At 40.0% G+C, this 14,912-nt stretch overlaps 1 protein-coding gene across 2 annotated transcripts in view; it reads left to right on the forward strand.

Annotated features, from left to right (window-relative positions):
* Window positions 1-14,912, forward strand: part of EPHA4 (EPH receptor A4) — a 135,161-nt gene that overhangs the window by 51,151 nt on the left and 69,098 nt on the right. For both annotated transcript variants that reach the window (XM_068544353.1, XM_068544354.1), the window contains exon 4: window positions 11,203-11,358. In XM_068544353.1, the coding sequence (XP_068400454.1) occupies window positions 11,203-11,358 (156 nt within the window). The remainder of the gene's footprint in view (window positions 1-11,202; window positions 11,359-14,912) is intronic.

Raw genomic sequence — 14,912 nt, forward strand, 5'->3', positions numbered from 1 at the left:
GCCTCAGGGCTAGGAAAAAGTTTTCTATTCTAATAAATAAAATACAGGTCTTCTCATGGTCTCAGCTTTCCAGACACAAAACTGATCTACTTTTGACGGCTCTGTGGAAGGACTTTTAATGTTTTTCAACTGCTTTGTGATATACAGAAAGTAAGAGTAATTAGCAAAGAAATTAAACCATTTTCCAAAATCCAGGTTGGTTACGATCTTGTAAATAGAATCCTAAAAAACGTTTTCAATTTCCCATGCTGCTTATAATCATTTTTGAAGGTTAGTTCAGAAATTTGTTTTGGACCAATAAAGATTTTTGTACATCTGAGATGAATTTAGGTTATGTTAGTGAAATTCAGTTCTTTTGTGTTTGGCAATAAGCCTGATTTGTTCTCCTGCTGGCTTTAAATGGCTCTCACTGTCACCCCATCTATATTTTACAAACAAGAGTTGTCCCACTCTTCCTTCAGGACCCAGCACTGTGGGAACTTGTCAGTATCATGGTCTCGTTTTTGTTTTTATTAATATCAATTTTCATTGTGATTGCTTGTGTTTGATATTTGGGATGAGATACAAATGAACAGATTATGACTTGATAGTTCCTCTGGCATCCCTGTTTGTGATTTATAATTTATACCTGGAAAAGCTTTACTGACCTAACTGATAATCCTTCCCAACAAAAGATAAACACCTGTATAAGTCATCAGTGTAAGTCAGATGCACTTGAAAGGGATAAAGAATTCACCTGCAAGCACTTTTGGCATCTTGCCCTTTCCCATGAATTCAAACTGCTGACAGAGAAAGCTGATGCTGCCAAAGCACTTTCAGCAGGAGAACCTCCCAGAGCCCCTGAGGGAGGGACCAGCCCCATCTGCCATGCTGTAAGGACCATCTAGAGGCCTGCCCTTTGTGCTTTTATTAGAGGAGATCCGGTGAAAGCAAAGAAATCATCCTAGTGCTGTGGAGCTCAGATCTGTGAATGTGCAGCTCCCAGCCTCCCTTTTGTCCAAGTGGTCCTGTAGAAAGCTCACAGGTAAGCCCTGACCAGTTGCTGGTCCGTCCTTGTCAAGGTGGGTGCCCGTGGGCTCTCAGTGTCACGCTGCATATTCCTGCTAGCAATTTGAACTGATTTCTTGAGACCATGATCTGTCAGCCTGATGGGCTGAAAATGCATTAGCTAAAGGATCAAACCCACCCCACCCCTGAAGCTTGCAGGAGTGTAACTGAGTCAGTGGGAGAGAGTGAGTTGGTACTAGCACTATTTTATATAATAGTGAAGTCACGAGTGATCTCAGATGTTTGGTCTGCTGGTTCTCGCTCTGATCTCTCAGATTGCCTCTATACAGCACCAAACACAGACGGTGCACGTGCCCCATGAATTTCACTTGGTCTAGACTAGGACTCTTCAAGGAGCTCCTTGGGAATTTTTTGTTGTTGTTCTCCTCAGACATGAGCAGTGTTGGAATAGTCTGGCCCTGGCTTCAGAACATATTTCATTCATTCCCAGTCTTTACAATCTTTAGTTTTAAATGGAGAAACAGCAAGTATAGGATGTACCTAGAGTTAATGAGAGAACCTCCAATTGGGCTGTGATCTCCCTAGAAAGAGGGGCCTTGTCGAAATCAGCCTGGTAAATACCCAGAGTGCCCACTTCCGTGATCTGTTCCTGGCTGGCAATCACTAACTCCTGTTTTATTTTTTTCTGGGTAGAATCAGCTTCCTGGACAAACTCTTTTTCCTTTAGGAACATTCTACTCAGGGGTCACCTGTTCTTACAGATGCCATCTTTCTACTCAGTGCCTTCTATATGCAGACAGTCTTGGGACTTCCCTGGTGGTCCAGTGGTTAAGACTCCTTGCTTCCACTGCAGGGGGCGCGGGTTCCATCCCTGGTCGGGGAACTAAGATCCTGCATGCTTGCGAGGCGTGGCCAAAAAAAATAAGCAGATAGCCTTGGGTTAGGTGCGTAAGAAAGGTCCCCATAGAAGCCTGCGGGTACCCCTGCCAGAGAGCGTCCTTAAGATAGAAGCCTGAACAGCAGTGTACTCCCTTCCTGGAGGCAACAGCTTCACGTTTCCCAGATTTCTTAGGGCTTAGTATGTGCTCAGTGAATACTTGCTGTCATTGTTACTATTACTATAAAGGCTTAACAAAAACATTATAATAATGCTTAATAAATGTTTGCTAAAACATGAACGGCCGAATGAATGAAAAGGTGTGCATACCTGCTGGTGGATGATCTTTTTACATAATGATGCTGATCCCATGGATTCAGGTATGAAATTCAGTGTGTGAGGAGTGGAAAAAAACATAGCTGCTTCCTTTATTCAGTGCTCTGACCTCTTATTTGAAATCAGTGGATGTGTAACGAACCACTAGTCTTTATGTACCCCAAAGATCAGAGGCCGAAGAAGGCGATAGCACAACTCATTGGAAAGTTGGTCCCTCTCTGAAATGTCAGGGGTAATCAAGTGCGGTGTTAATGGCTTCAGAGTCGCATGCCATCACTGTGATTAATGTACTATCAGTGGTGAGGATGGAGCCTATATAGCTGCACTTATTATATGCCCATATATTTTCAGTAATTTTATATTCAAGTTCAAGGCAGGGATTAGGTTTTTTTAAAAACATGATTAGGAAATTCCCTGGCAGTCCAGTGGTTAGGACTCGGCGCTTTCACTGCCAGGGTCCAGGTTCAATCCCTGGTCGGGGAACTTAGATCCCACAAGCTGCATGGCACAGCCAAAAAAAAATAATAATAAAAAAATTTTTTTTTTAAAGCCGTGATTAAACACTTTGTATGTTTAGCTCATCTTAAAGTATTTGTTTTTCTTGACTTTTTTTCCTTTATATTGTAGACATTTGTGATTTTTAACTTATATTTATTTCCTTTCCTAATATAAACTTTTACATATTAGAAAAGCAGATAAACTTAAATTTTGCCAAAGCCTTAAAAACATTATTATAAATCATTCAATTAAGTTCTGCTCAACCATGCAAATTTATATCTTCAATACGATCAATAAATTGAAAAAAATCAATCATTAATCTCAAATTTTATCAAAGAAAGTCACGGTCATTGATATGTGAAATTTAGTATGAAATAAAAGGAAAAGATCCACAAAATTTGTAGAACTCTGGGGATTAGATTGTTTCCTTGAAATAGTCTCATTGTTTTTCAAGGCAATATTGAAATCCATGATTTGTTTTTTTTTTAATATAGCAAATTTTCAGTGTCCTAAATGGGAGCATAAGAACAAGGGTTAGAAGTAAGCATAAAGAATCTTTATTTAACAAACTACATATTAAATATATATATATATATATATATATATATATATATATAGTGATTACAGTTTGTTGTGCTGCCTTCTATTTTAAAATTGTTACCCCCTATAAAATTGAAATAACTTATTTGTTTCTAGCAATGCTCTATTCTGATTTATTATAAATTCATGTTAACTCCCATCTTAGAGAAAATTGTAAAGATCAAACTAAGTTAAAGTTTCTAGCCTCATTGTGGTCAATTCTGGTAGCAACCTCTGGGCTTTAGATCAGAATAGATTCTGTCTCTTTCAAAAACACTGAAGCCCTTTATTTGTCCTGTCTCTCAAGTCACTTACATCTAAATTTGGAAACCTAATTGCCTTTGTTGGAGCCCTTAAAAATTCCCCCATGAGAGAGAATCCCAAACTGATGTAGCCAGAGCTTGGAGCTAGCAACGTACATTCAGGTCAGTACCTTTACATACATACAGAGGAAGGCTTTTTTAAAGCAGTTTCTGGCAATGGAATTATGCCTTATTAATATGCTGAATCTACTAATTCATTTTCTTCTTTTCCATGTTTGGTTGAACTTTGTCTTCTTTGGAATTTCTTCTGTTCACATTGACTCCCTCCCAGTTTACCAAAGACAAATAGCTCCTCAAATAATTAGACTGTGTGTTTTTGAGGCAAGCAGGGAAAATAATAAGTTATTTCTCCATTGCATTCTTTTTACTTGTGTTCAATAATTTTTATGGAGTTAATTTAAATTTAGCAGGCTTTATGTGAACTTGCTTCTAGAGGATTTACTGCATCTTATGTGAAAACTGTCTGCATCTGACATTTTAGAATTACCTACCTATTTATGGAATTATCCTGCATTCTGTTCTTGAAAGAGCAAGTCAATTTTCGGTGTAGATTTTTTCTGTCATTTTCTTCCCCTTTGTCTATTTTTTATGAAAGCTAGTTCCAAGATAAGAGTGGAAACAATGGAGCTGGAGGGTAGAGAATAGGATGGAACTGTGGTTTGCTGAAAGAGATGGTCTGCATCATAAACTATTGCTGGAAAAAAGAAACCTCAAAACCCAACCCAATAATTTACTTAATTTTAAAAATGTTCTTACATATTTTTAAAATAAAAATAAAACTTTACCTGAAACCTATCTTGTGTATGATCACTAAATAAGTTGCCGATGCTATGAGACAGAATTCAATCCAGGGTTTTTCACATCATGTTAACAAAGGAAATAAAACAATGAACACATTATCTCATAGTGTTTTTGAAATTATATCCAGTTCTGTTCAAAAACAAAACAAAAACTTGTTTTATTTATTTATTATTTTTTAAAAAATATATGGATTATCTGCACCTTTGCAGCCTGTTATATCCCACTGTAGTAATAATATGTTACCCTTTTAATGAGTAGTTAGTACAGACCGGGCACTGTGCTTCACTGCCTAGGTATTGTCTCATTTAATAAGTACATCAGCCCCCAAGTCAGGCTACATCACTTTCTTGCCAGTGCTGCAAAAGAGTAAACTTGCCACCAACCATCTTACCGGAACACTAATTTGACTCAGTACTATAATATGTACATTCACTTTAAATTGGCTTTCAGGGAAGGGTTTTTAAAGGCAACATTTGGGGTGACTGCTGCAGGATATATGACTTTCTTCTGATTGGTTAGTGATGAGGTAACAGGGTGGTGTTCCAGGAATCTTAATCATCAACTTTCTGATTCCAACCAGTCTGGGGTCTCATTGTAGTTACTATTTACCACCTGGGTGGGCGTCATAGTTCCTACTGCACTCAAAGATGTCTATCAGATTGTCATGTATAGCCCTTGAGGAAGAACTAGGGCTCTGTTTTATCTCTGAACTATTGTTCAAGCTATCTTGCTTAACTGCTTTTCCTTTGTTTCTGCATTCCATCACTTCTCTGATTAGTAACTGCTTGGAACTCAGGGAGACACTGCAGGGTAACAGAGATCAAGGAACCTTAGATTCCAGACTTAATCCTGGCATGCTCTAGAAGGAATGGTGGGCAAGTCATTCATCTCGAAAATGAGTGTGTTGGACTAGATTTAATGTTGGCAAAGTATGACCCTCAGGCCTGACATCTGTTTTTTATGGTCTGAGAGCTAAGAATGATTTTTATAGATGACATTTGCAATCAATTTGATAATAAGGCACACTTTTTTTGAACTCCAATTAAGTGAAATATTATCCCTCCAGATAGGAATTCCATTCTTCTCATTAATAAATAGCACTTAATTGTTACTATTATATTCTGAATTTCATCAATAAAAAATTTTGTAGAAATTTCATCTTGTTATGTAATTACCTTCTTAATATCCTTGGTCTTCCTCTTGGCCTGCAAAACCTAAATTATTTACTATCTAGCGCTTTACAGAAATGTTTGCTCGCCCCTGGATTCGATGATCTCTAAGGTTCCTTAAAAAACTCAATTTCCATTTTTTTTTTTCCAACACATATCAGGAAAACCAGTCATGGAATGCAGTTACTGGCACAGTGTGGTTTTGCCAGTGTTTTGCTGTTTATGAATGGAATAGTTGGATGGTCCCAAAGCAGAGCCCCATTTCCCTGGAACAATTGTCCATCTTTACCCTGTAGATTTCAAAAGCATGAGGAGATCTATAAGCCTGATTTATAGGTTAAGCTACACTGCCTGGGTTAGAAAACCAACCCTGCCTTAGGCAGATCGTTAACTTCTCTGCCTCAGTTTTCCCATCTGTACTATGGGGGATCTGTTGATGTTCACAACTTCCCCAAAGATGGCTGGGGATTGCACATTTCTGCAAAAACCTGAAAGCAGAAACCTTCTTTAGAGACCTCATTTTATTTTATATTATTTTTTATTTTAATTTTCTTACACATTTTATTTTTTTAAATTTAAAAAATTTTTTTTTTTGGCCCCACCATGCAGCATGCGGGATCTTAGTTCCCTGAGCAGGGATCAAACCTGTGTCACCTGCATTGGGAGCACAGAGTCTTAACGACTGGACCGCCAGGGAAGCCCCCAGAAACTCTCTTTGACAGATTGTTTTCCCCTTAGGAAAAACTCTTTATGTTATTCATATAATATACAGTCTAGCAAGTGAACAGTTAATCAGAAACTAATTTGATAATGGCCATTACGTAACTTTGATATTTCTAAAATAAATTCCTAAGCGTACTGAAAATACTGTATATCCAGTACACCAAAGGCAGAGTTCCCCATAGTACCCGTCTGGAAGTGTGTGCCTAATATCCTACCCACATGATGAGGGTAGAGGGACCCACAGGCCTCCCAGAGCCAAATGTTCCCCCTGGACCAGTTTGCATAAATGGCTCAGATTGCCCCAAGGGAGCCACTGTTGGAATTTCATCTTTAACCTTCTGGAGACTCCAAATTAAAATGCAAATTTGTTACCCAGGAAGGTAATTTTTAACACATTAATGTTTATTTGTTAGTACTTTAGCACAAATTTAGGTTTTCTCAGATTAGCCAGCTACCTGAGAGCAGTGCTTAAATAGAAGTGAATCAGCCTCCCAGAGGTGGGCTCGGGGTAAATTTGAGTAAAGGCCCATCCCCCATCACTGTCAGCACCCAGCATTTGCAAGAGTGCCTGTGTTGTCACACATGAACACATGCACACACACACACACGCGCGCGTGTGTGTTAAGTCTGGACTTAAGAGTGCAGACTTTAGCATAGCATTGTTCAATAGAAATACAGTGCAAGTCACACAGATGATTTTAAGGTTTTTAGTAGCCACATTAAAAAATGTAAAGTTTCAAAGGTGAAATTAAATTTAATGGTATTTTATTTAACTCATTATATCCAAAATATTGCTTCAATATGTAATCAATATGAAAATTATTAATAGGATAGTTCTCCTTTTTGAATACTAAGTCTTTGAAATCTCCTGTGTATTTCACATTTACAGTTTGTCTCAATTCGGACCACTCCCGTTTCAAGCGCTCAGGGCCCGCTTGTGGCCAGTAGTTACTCTGGACAGTGTGGACCCGGAAAGTGGGTCACAGACGTGTGGTTGACCGAGGCAGCAACCTGGTGCGCTGGAGGGACACATGGAGGTGGGGACCACCCGTACTTCTGCGCCACTCAATTATATCAGTGTCACATTTTGCTAGAAGTCAGTCTTAACCCTGTGTAATTACATAAAAACTTTTAGGAGAACCTGATGGTGACTCCACCACGTAGCTGAGTGACCTTGGGCAAGTTACTTAAAACCCTCAGTTTTTTCATTTGCGTGTAAACGCCATAAATGCTCAATGAATATTTGATGTACCATCACAATTGATATTATTAGTCGCTATTTTTACAAACTAAATTAGTTTAAACGTGAACTATAAAGGCAGTCAGGTGCAATCAATCTTTCTGTATTTCTCTAAAGAGCAGAAAAATGACCAAACATCTATATATATATATATATAATATCTTTTAAGAGTAGGTTTCACTAGTTCCTGAAATTGGGCATTACACCTCATGCAAATCATCTATACACCAAGAAATCCTGAAGATACTACCTTGCCTTAAGAACCATTTTGTTTTTGTTTTTAACCAAAAGTAGTTATATTTAAATATTCCACAAAGAAACTTCTACAGAAGACTATCCTAAAATACAACCTCATTATAGTAGTGGGTGAGCCAATGAAAGAAAAGTTTTTCTTTTTCTTCTTTGTCCTCATTTATCTTCTTTTATTTAAAGTCAGCAGAAAGAACTAATTAAGGCAAAGCTAAAGGAAAAGATTCAGAGTTTTGCATGGCACATGTGAATTAATCTTCCCACAATGGCATATTTAGAAAGGTCAAGTAAGGCACTCCTTCTCTGTACCCCATCTAGTGACCCCTCACCAGCAACGGGGCAGAAGGAAGGCGTGTCTTGGGTGTGCAGTTTGGCTCTCTCCAAACTTGCTTACCAAGTCACTATCATTCAAAATTACAGCGTAATGGTTTTCACCCAAAAGAGAATGACGGAAAATCATAACACGTGTCAATGCTTGCTATACACGTTTCATGGGGGTTTTGTTTAGAATGAAAGATGTAGTGAAGATTTTAAGATGCAAATAAATGGTGATTAAATATGGGATGTACTTACACATTCATGCACCAAACGCTGCAAGGCTGTGAACCACACAGAGCAAAGAAATGTACTTAGCCATCAATTTAGAAGGTCATTTTGAATGTAGGCAGCAAAATGGCTGTGTGCATGAAAAACCACTACTGTATTTTGAGAGATCCTTCCTAAGAATCCTGAAATATTAATAACATGGTCTTAATGTAGTTGAAGACACAAGAATGTGTTAAGGGTAGCGAGGGTTGCTGAGAATAGCACAATGCCAATTTTGTGTTTTCTGCTTACGCTTGTAAAAGCAAGAGGAAAAGAGAGTAAAAATAGTGTGTTTAAAGAACAGCAGCCTTCAATTTCCCAAATAGATATAAAACTCTGTATTCTCCAAATGAATTCACAAATACTTACTCTTGGTAACATTAATATACTAGCTTCAAAGGAACAGAAAAGAAGTATAAAATTGAAAACTCATTTTTCCCTTAAATAAACATGTATATACACAACTAATTTTTGTACTTTAGGAAATTCAAGATATCCTTCAATTTGATTTTTGTGAACTAGGAATCCAATTCTTTAACTGGAAGTAGTCTTATTGGAATAGAAGTGGAGGAAATAGCAATGCTTTTTTTTTTTTCTTAACAAGTTTTTGAATGTGTTCTGTTTTCACATGGCAATGAATCAATCATAGGCCAATTTTGTTGTCAATCTCCTACTCCCACTGTGAGCTTTTACATTTTGATGCCTGATGAAACGAAGGTGCACAAGGATTAGGCAGGACCGTGGAAAGTTTTCCTCCAACATCCAGATGTGAAAAAATAAAAGCAATTTATTCCTTCTTGGCCGTCCCAGCCCCGAGCCACCAGGTTTCCTCAAGTTTCCTTTGTGGGCTGTGACTGACTGAGTGAGACAGGAGACCCAGTGGGTTTGTGTCAAGTTCAAGGACTCATTGTGTTTGAAGTGGGAAGACCAAGTTTGACCCTCGGTGCTTCTACCTGCCAAAGCCAGAGTTTTTGATTTTAATCGAAACCCTAGGGCCATCTTAAGCGTGACCGAGAAGCACCTTGCATGTTGAACCTTATCTAATGATATGATGTGTATAAACTTGAGACACATAAATCTCAGTCATAGTCATTGGAGCAACTTGTTTTTCTAAGATGCTCGGGTCCAGTGACAGCCAAAAGCAAATAAGGGAGAGATTGATCTCCGAGCGCTTTTATTGTCGGTGCTCCACACGCCATAAAGTTTTGGCTCGTTAAAGGAAATTCCATAAACAACTTTAGTTAATAATGGTGAAGTAACTGCGTGCTTTTCTGGAGCTTCTGCTGAACTCCGTTTCCGCTTGCCTTTCCGCTTGCCGTTACCAGAGCATGATTAAGAAAATACCAACAGGATGTGCTGGACGGGGGAACAGACTTCAACTGGAAGCCGTACGGATGTTTGATGGATGAGTAACGAGACAGGGAACGTGGCCATATCTCCTCAGGGAATCACATAGTTCTGTGGATCTCTTTTTATCTACTGGTTTGAGTAAAATCTGCTGATTGCTGGCGCGGTTGGTCTCTTGCGGTGGTCACGCTGATGGAAAAGGCCCTTCTCCCAGCTGATATTTCTGATAGTATAGAAATACCCAAAGTGTGTGATAAATGGAGAAAACTGAGAGTGAATCATACTGGAAAGATTGTGGGTAACTGTCACATTTTTATGGTACCTCTGGTCTTATAAAATAACTTTATTTTTTATGGCCTTGTCACTGTGGGTTTAATACAGATGGTGTCGGTCAATTTTTATTTGAGGTTGAGACAGATTTGGGAGGTGATCTTGAAGGGCATAGGGGAGAAAAGAAAGGGAGAGAAAGACGCTATTAATTATTATTTATTGTGAGATTTCCCAGAATTATTGAGTCTTTCCACATTAGTCGAAGCAGTCCTCGGTGTCAGTGTGATGTTTGTAAAGATGAGGTCATGGAAAGCGTGTCAGGTGCATAAGGAACTATATGGCCCATGTTTTCTCCACCAGCCACTTGGGCTGTGTGTGCAGAGGGAGGGCGGTGTTGGAAAAATGGAGGAAGGGGGAAACATGAGGGTTTTATGAATTTGAAAATGAACGCAAAACATCTGCCGATCTTAAAAAAAAAAATCTGTACATATTATATTCCAGAATCTACTGTGGGTAGTTTATATTACTTTCCCCTGAAATCATGATCCATGTCTTACCAACTCTTTTCTTTTATGCTTGGTTGCTTCTGTTGGTCTTTCACTTTGGTTCTCTCTGTAGCTGAGCGTAATTAGGAAATAATCACCTACCAATTTTTTGTTGGCGCTGGGATACACTTCCAACTATTTGGTTCAAAACCATGCTGTCAGATTCCATAGCATGGGGCCAAGAGTACAGGCTTTGGGGGCCGAACACTTGCAGTCAAAGCTGGTCCCTGACATTTACCAGATGCACGGTCTGGTGCCGGCAGTTTACCGCTCAAAGCTGGTATTCCTCATTTCCAAGGTAAGACTAGTAACAGTGCCTGTGGAAAAGGGGCGCTGTAAGGATCAAACGGCATCCTGCATATAAGCACGTAGGAAGCGCTGGGTAAACTTTAGCTGTGCTTTTATTGACACAACCGGTTTTAAGAAATTTTTTTCCACGGGGCTTTGCCACCCAACCGTAATGTTAATGGCTCTTAAAGAGTGACTGTTATCAACAGATGTTTTGGGTTGTTTTACCTGCATCTCAAGCCAGATGCTCACTAGTGATTAGCAAAAATGTCTCCTTTCTTCGGAATCAAGGAGGTAACATTTCGCTTTGCCATGTTATCAGGGGTTGATGTTGATTTTTTTTTTTTTTTCTGCTTTCCTTTAGCTTGCAAAATTGGATATTACAAGGCCCTGTCCACGGACGCCAGCTGTGCCAAGTGTCCCCCACACAGCTATTCTGTCTGGGAAGGAGCCACATCGTGCACCTGTGACCGAGGCTTTTTCAGAGCCGACAACGACGCTGCCTCCATGCCCTGCACCCGTAAGTTGTCTGCTCATCTCCCGTTTCTTAGATGCCAACAGCTTTCATTTCCACCTAGCAGGGCACTGCCAGGCCTTCTCCCAGGATAACCATGCAGGGGGCAAATGAAATGAAACATGCATCTTTTCTCAGTCAGAACAGGGGCAATCCTTAGGAAAAGAAAGGCTCTTTCTCACTGAGTTTGTCGCCTTCAAAATGCACAGCTGCCAACAGACGACTTGGGGGAGCAGAGATTGAACATTCAGGGGTTGTCTGACAGTGTAATTAGAGCTGAGACTGGAATTTATAAACGGCTTTACCGTTTCGTCTAGGACTCTTGGGGAAGCGTGACAGCTGCAAGGGAAACAGGTATAGGATGGGATCACATGTGGGCAAGTGGTTTCAGTTCTGTGCCCTGATGTGATAGCTTGCAATGTCACTACCCTTCTTCCTTCTTTCCTCATAGTTTTGTGTTCATAACATTTAGACCTGGATCCTAATAAGTTCTTGTTTAACGATAGGCACTGAACACATGCCAGGTTAAGGAATGGATGGAGTTGGTACCTCGGTATGCAGGGGAATAAAGAACTCCTTTCTCGCACTTTATACGGACAGTGTTTCTGGGGGTTGACATTCCTTTCATGCATACTGTGGGATTCATAGACCCTGCAATGGCTATGACCTTGACCAGAACAGGGAGTGGTGGGCCCAGGTATTCTACCCCTGTGTTCTCATTGACTGAGCCTGTGTTTGGAGGGACAGAGCTGAGTGGCCAGGCACAGGAGCTTTCCACAGGTTTTGGCTTTGCTTCCCAGCCCACCATTTAGTACCCAAATGACTATTTAGCCTTTTAAGTCTCAGTCTCCTCATCTGTAGAATGGGCTAATAATAGTACCTCCCTCATGGTTGTTGCTACTCAGTACCCTCATGTTATTTACATACTATGTAAAATGCATAAAATCATGCTACTTGATAGATGTTAGCTTGTACTGTCATTAGGACTTTCATTATTTTGTTCCTTAACTGCTGTACATTCCATCTCGGCTGGCCTGTAAACATCACTGCAAATAGCAGTTTTTTTTCTGCTTTGGAGTCAGTTGGGTCAGCCGGGGGGCCATTGTCTAGGCCAGTCAAGGACCACCTTTAAAAGGAGTGAGCGGAGAAACTTCAGGGCCATCCCAAATTTGTACTGAAATTTCTGTACCCTCAGGAGTTCATTTCATAACCAGAGAGGATAATAATTATTGTCATAATAACTACAACAACCATTTTATCATTATACCCAGGTAATGCATTAGGCACTTTTGATTAACTTTATCATAGGGCTCATATGATAACAATCTACGAGATAGACATTATCTTTATTTTAGAGGTGAGGTAACTGCCAGCTCAGAGATGTTAGGGGTCGTGACCAAGACTCCACCCCAGCTTGGTGATGGTGCTGCAAGACCAGAAGACTCACACAGTTTCTATTTATTGGGAGGCACTCTTGCCCTCTTCCCTAGCTCATGCACAAATTTCCAGAGGGAAGGAGTATATTAGGGCCAGGCTTAGTTGTAAACATAACTGGACAAAGATTTCCTCATCTTCTTTTTCTGTTCCTTCCATAGGCTAAGTACTTTCTCTGGATGCCACGTATATTTGATATGCTCAAGTCCCAGCCTGTTTCTTTTCCAATCTAAATATTCTTCTCTAATGTTCCATTGTGTGCAATTAGTTTAATAATAAACTCTCCTCCTCTATCCACACCCACTACCAACATTTCTCCAGTTGTGATTTTAGGGCACAATAGCAAGCTCAAAGGGAAATATAGTGGGAGGACCGTGTGATAATTGCCCTCAATTTGCATCATGCAGTCCAACACCTACTTTCCATACAGATAAGTCTTCTCTAGGCTGGGGCTTGATTGTGAACCTCATAAAATTCACCTCTGATGGCAAGGCAACCTGGCTTTTTCTCCCAGGTATTTTTAGTCTTATGATTCTGACCTGTTATCTAGCATTCTAGGGGGCCATGGGCCAATCACTTAATTCCTGCAGCTTGCTATGTGGGAGTTTAGGGAGACCCCAAAGGTTGCTACATGCCTGAGTTACTGCTATGTTTACCATATGTGTAAAAGTGGTTTCTGAACCCTTGGAGTTGTATGTTTCTGTAAGAGTAAATTATTAGCTTTACCTTGACTACGCAAATGAGAGAAAGAAAATATTGATTTTAGCCTATGGGTAGACCTGAAAGTTTTAACATGAAAGTAACTTTTGCATTTTTCAGAGATTGTTTTCAACAACGTAAGAGAGGTGGCTTTTTGTGTCATTAATAAGAGACCCATGAAAATACCAAAGCAATATGTGATCCTTAACACTTTCCTAACAAGATCATTGCATTTATTGTATCTCTCCGGCTCTGAGTTAAGAGGAAACACAGTGCTGATGTTAATACCACACACCTGAGAGGCTATTTAATCTCTCCAAGCCTCAGTTTACTGATCTATAAAATGGGATTCTCACTATCTACCTGTGAGGTGGTTTTAAGAATTAAACAAGAAGGGACTTCCCTGGTGGTCCAGTGGTTAAGACTCCGTGCTCCCAGTGCAGGGAGTCTGGGTTCAATCCCTGGTCAGGGAACTAGATCCTGCATGCTGCAACTAAAAGAGCCCACATGCCTCAACTAAAGATCCCGCATGTGGCAATGAAGATCCCGCATGCTGCAACTAAGACCCGGAGCAGCCAAATAAATAAATAAATATTAAAAAAAAAAAAAAAAGAATTAAACAAGAAGATATTTGCAAAGGTCTGGCACATGGTAGGGATCTAACAAATGTTTGTTCTCTTCTTTTATCCCCAGCTGGTCACTTCCTTCCCCAAATGACCTCCACAGCAGACAGCCAGTGCATCTCACTGCCCCTCTAAAGGGATATTCTCACTTGACTACATGATTAAATTACCAATGGCTGTACTGTACTCCAGAAGCTCTGGGGGGTAGGACTGAGGCATCAGTATTTTCAAAAGTTGCCCCCATAATTCTACTGTACAGACAAGGTTGAGACCACTTCTCTACAGAGTTGAATTTTTAAGTTTTATTTTTTAATTTAATAAATAGTAACTACATAAGACTCTTTAAGACCTCTTTGAGATAGGGGTAATCTGGGAGGTGACCATATTTTGCTAACAGATAGACTAGTAAATTAAACAGCAGAATTAGAATCTGTTCTAGCCTACGGCTCTCCTTCTAGATTTCTTCCATCCTGGTGAATACAGTGGACCTGCATTATCCAAGACAGTAGCCACGAGGCACACGTGACTGTTTTAATGGCCACATTTCAGGGCTCAATAGCCACATGTGGCTAGCGGTGACCATACTGAACAGCACTGCTATAGAATATTTCTACGATCACAGAAAGTTCCATTGGACAGTGCGGTAGTAGATTTTTCACTAGAGAAGACAGTGGGAGTTTCTCAGAGAACCCCTTGATCAAATAACCCACAGAATGAAGCCCTTCCCCCTCGCCCCACCCCCAGCTTTATCGGCTTCTCTTGACAAGATGTGGGGATGGGAAGGAACGTAAACCTCAGGGATCC

The sequence above is a fragment of the Eschrichtius robustus genome, chromosome 5 (genome assembly GCF_028021215.1).
Source record: "Eschrichtius robustus isolate mEscRob2 chromosome 5, mEscRob2.pri, whole genome shotgun sequence".
NCBI lineage: Eukaryota > Metazoa > Chordata > Mammalia > Artiodactyla > Eschrichtiidae > Eschrichtius > Eschrichtius robustus.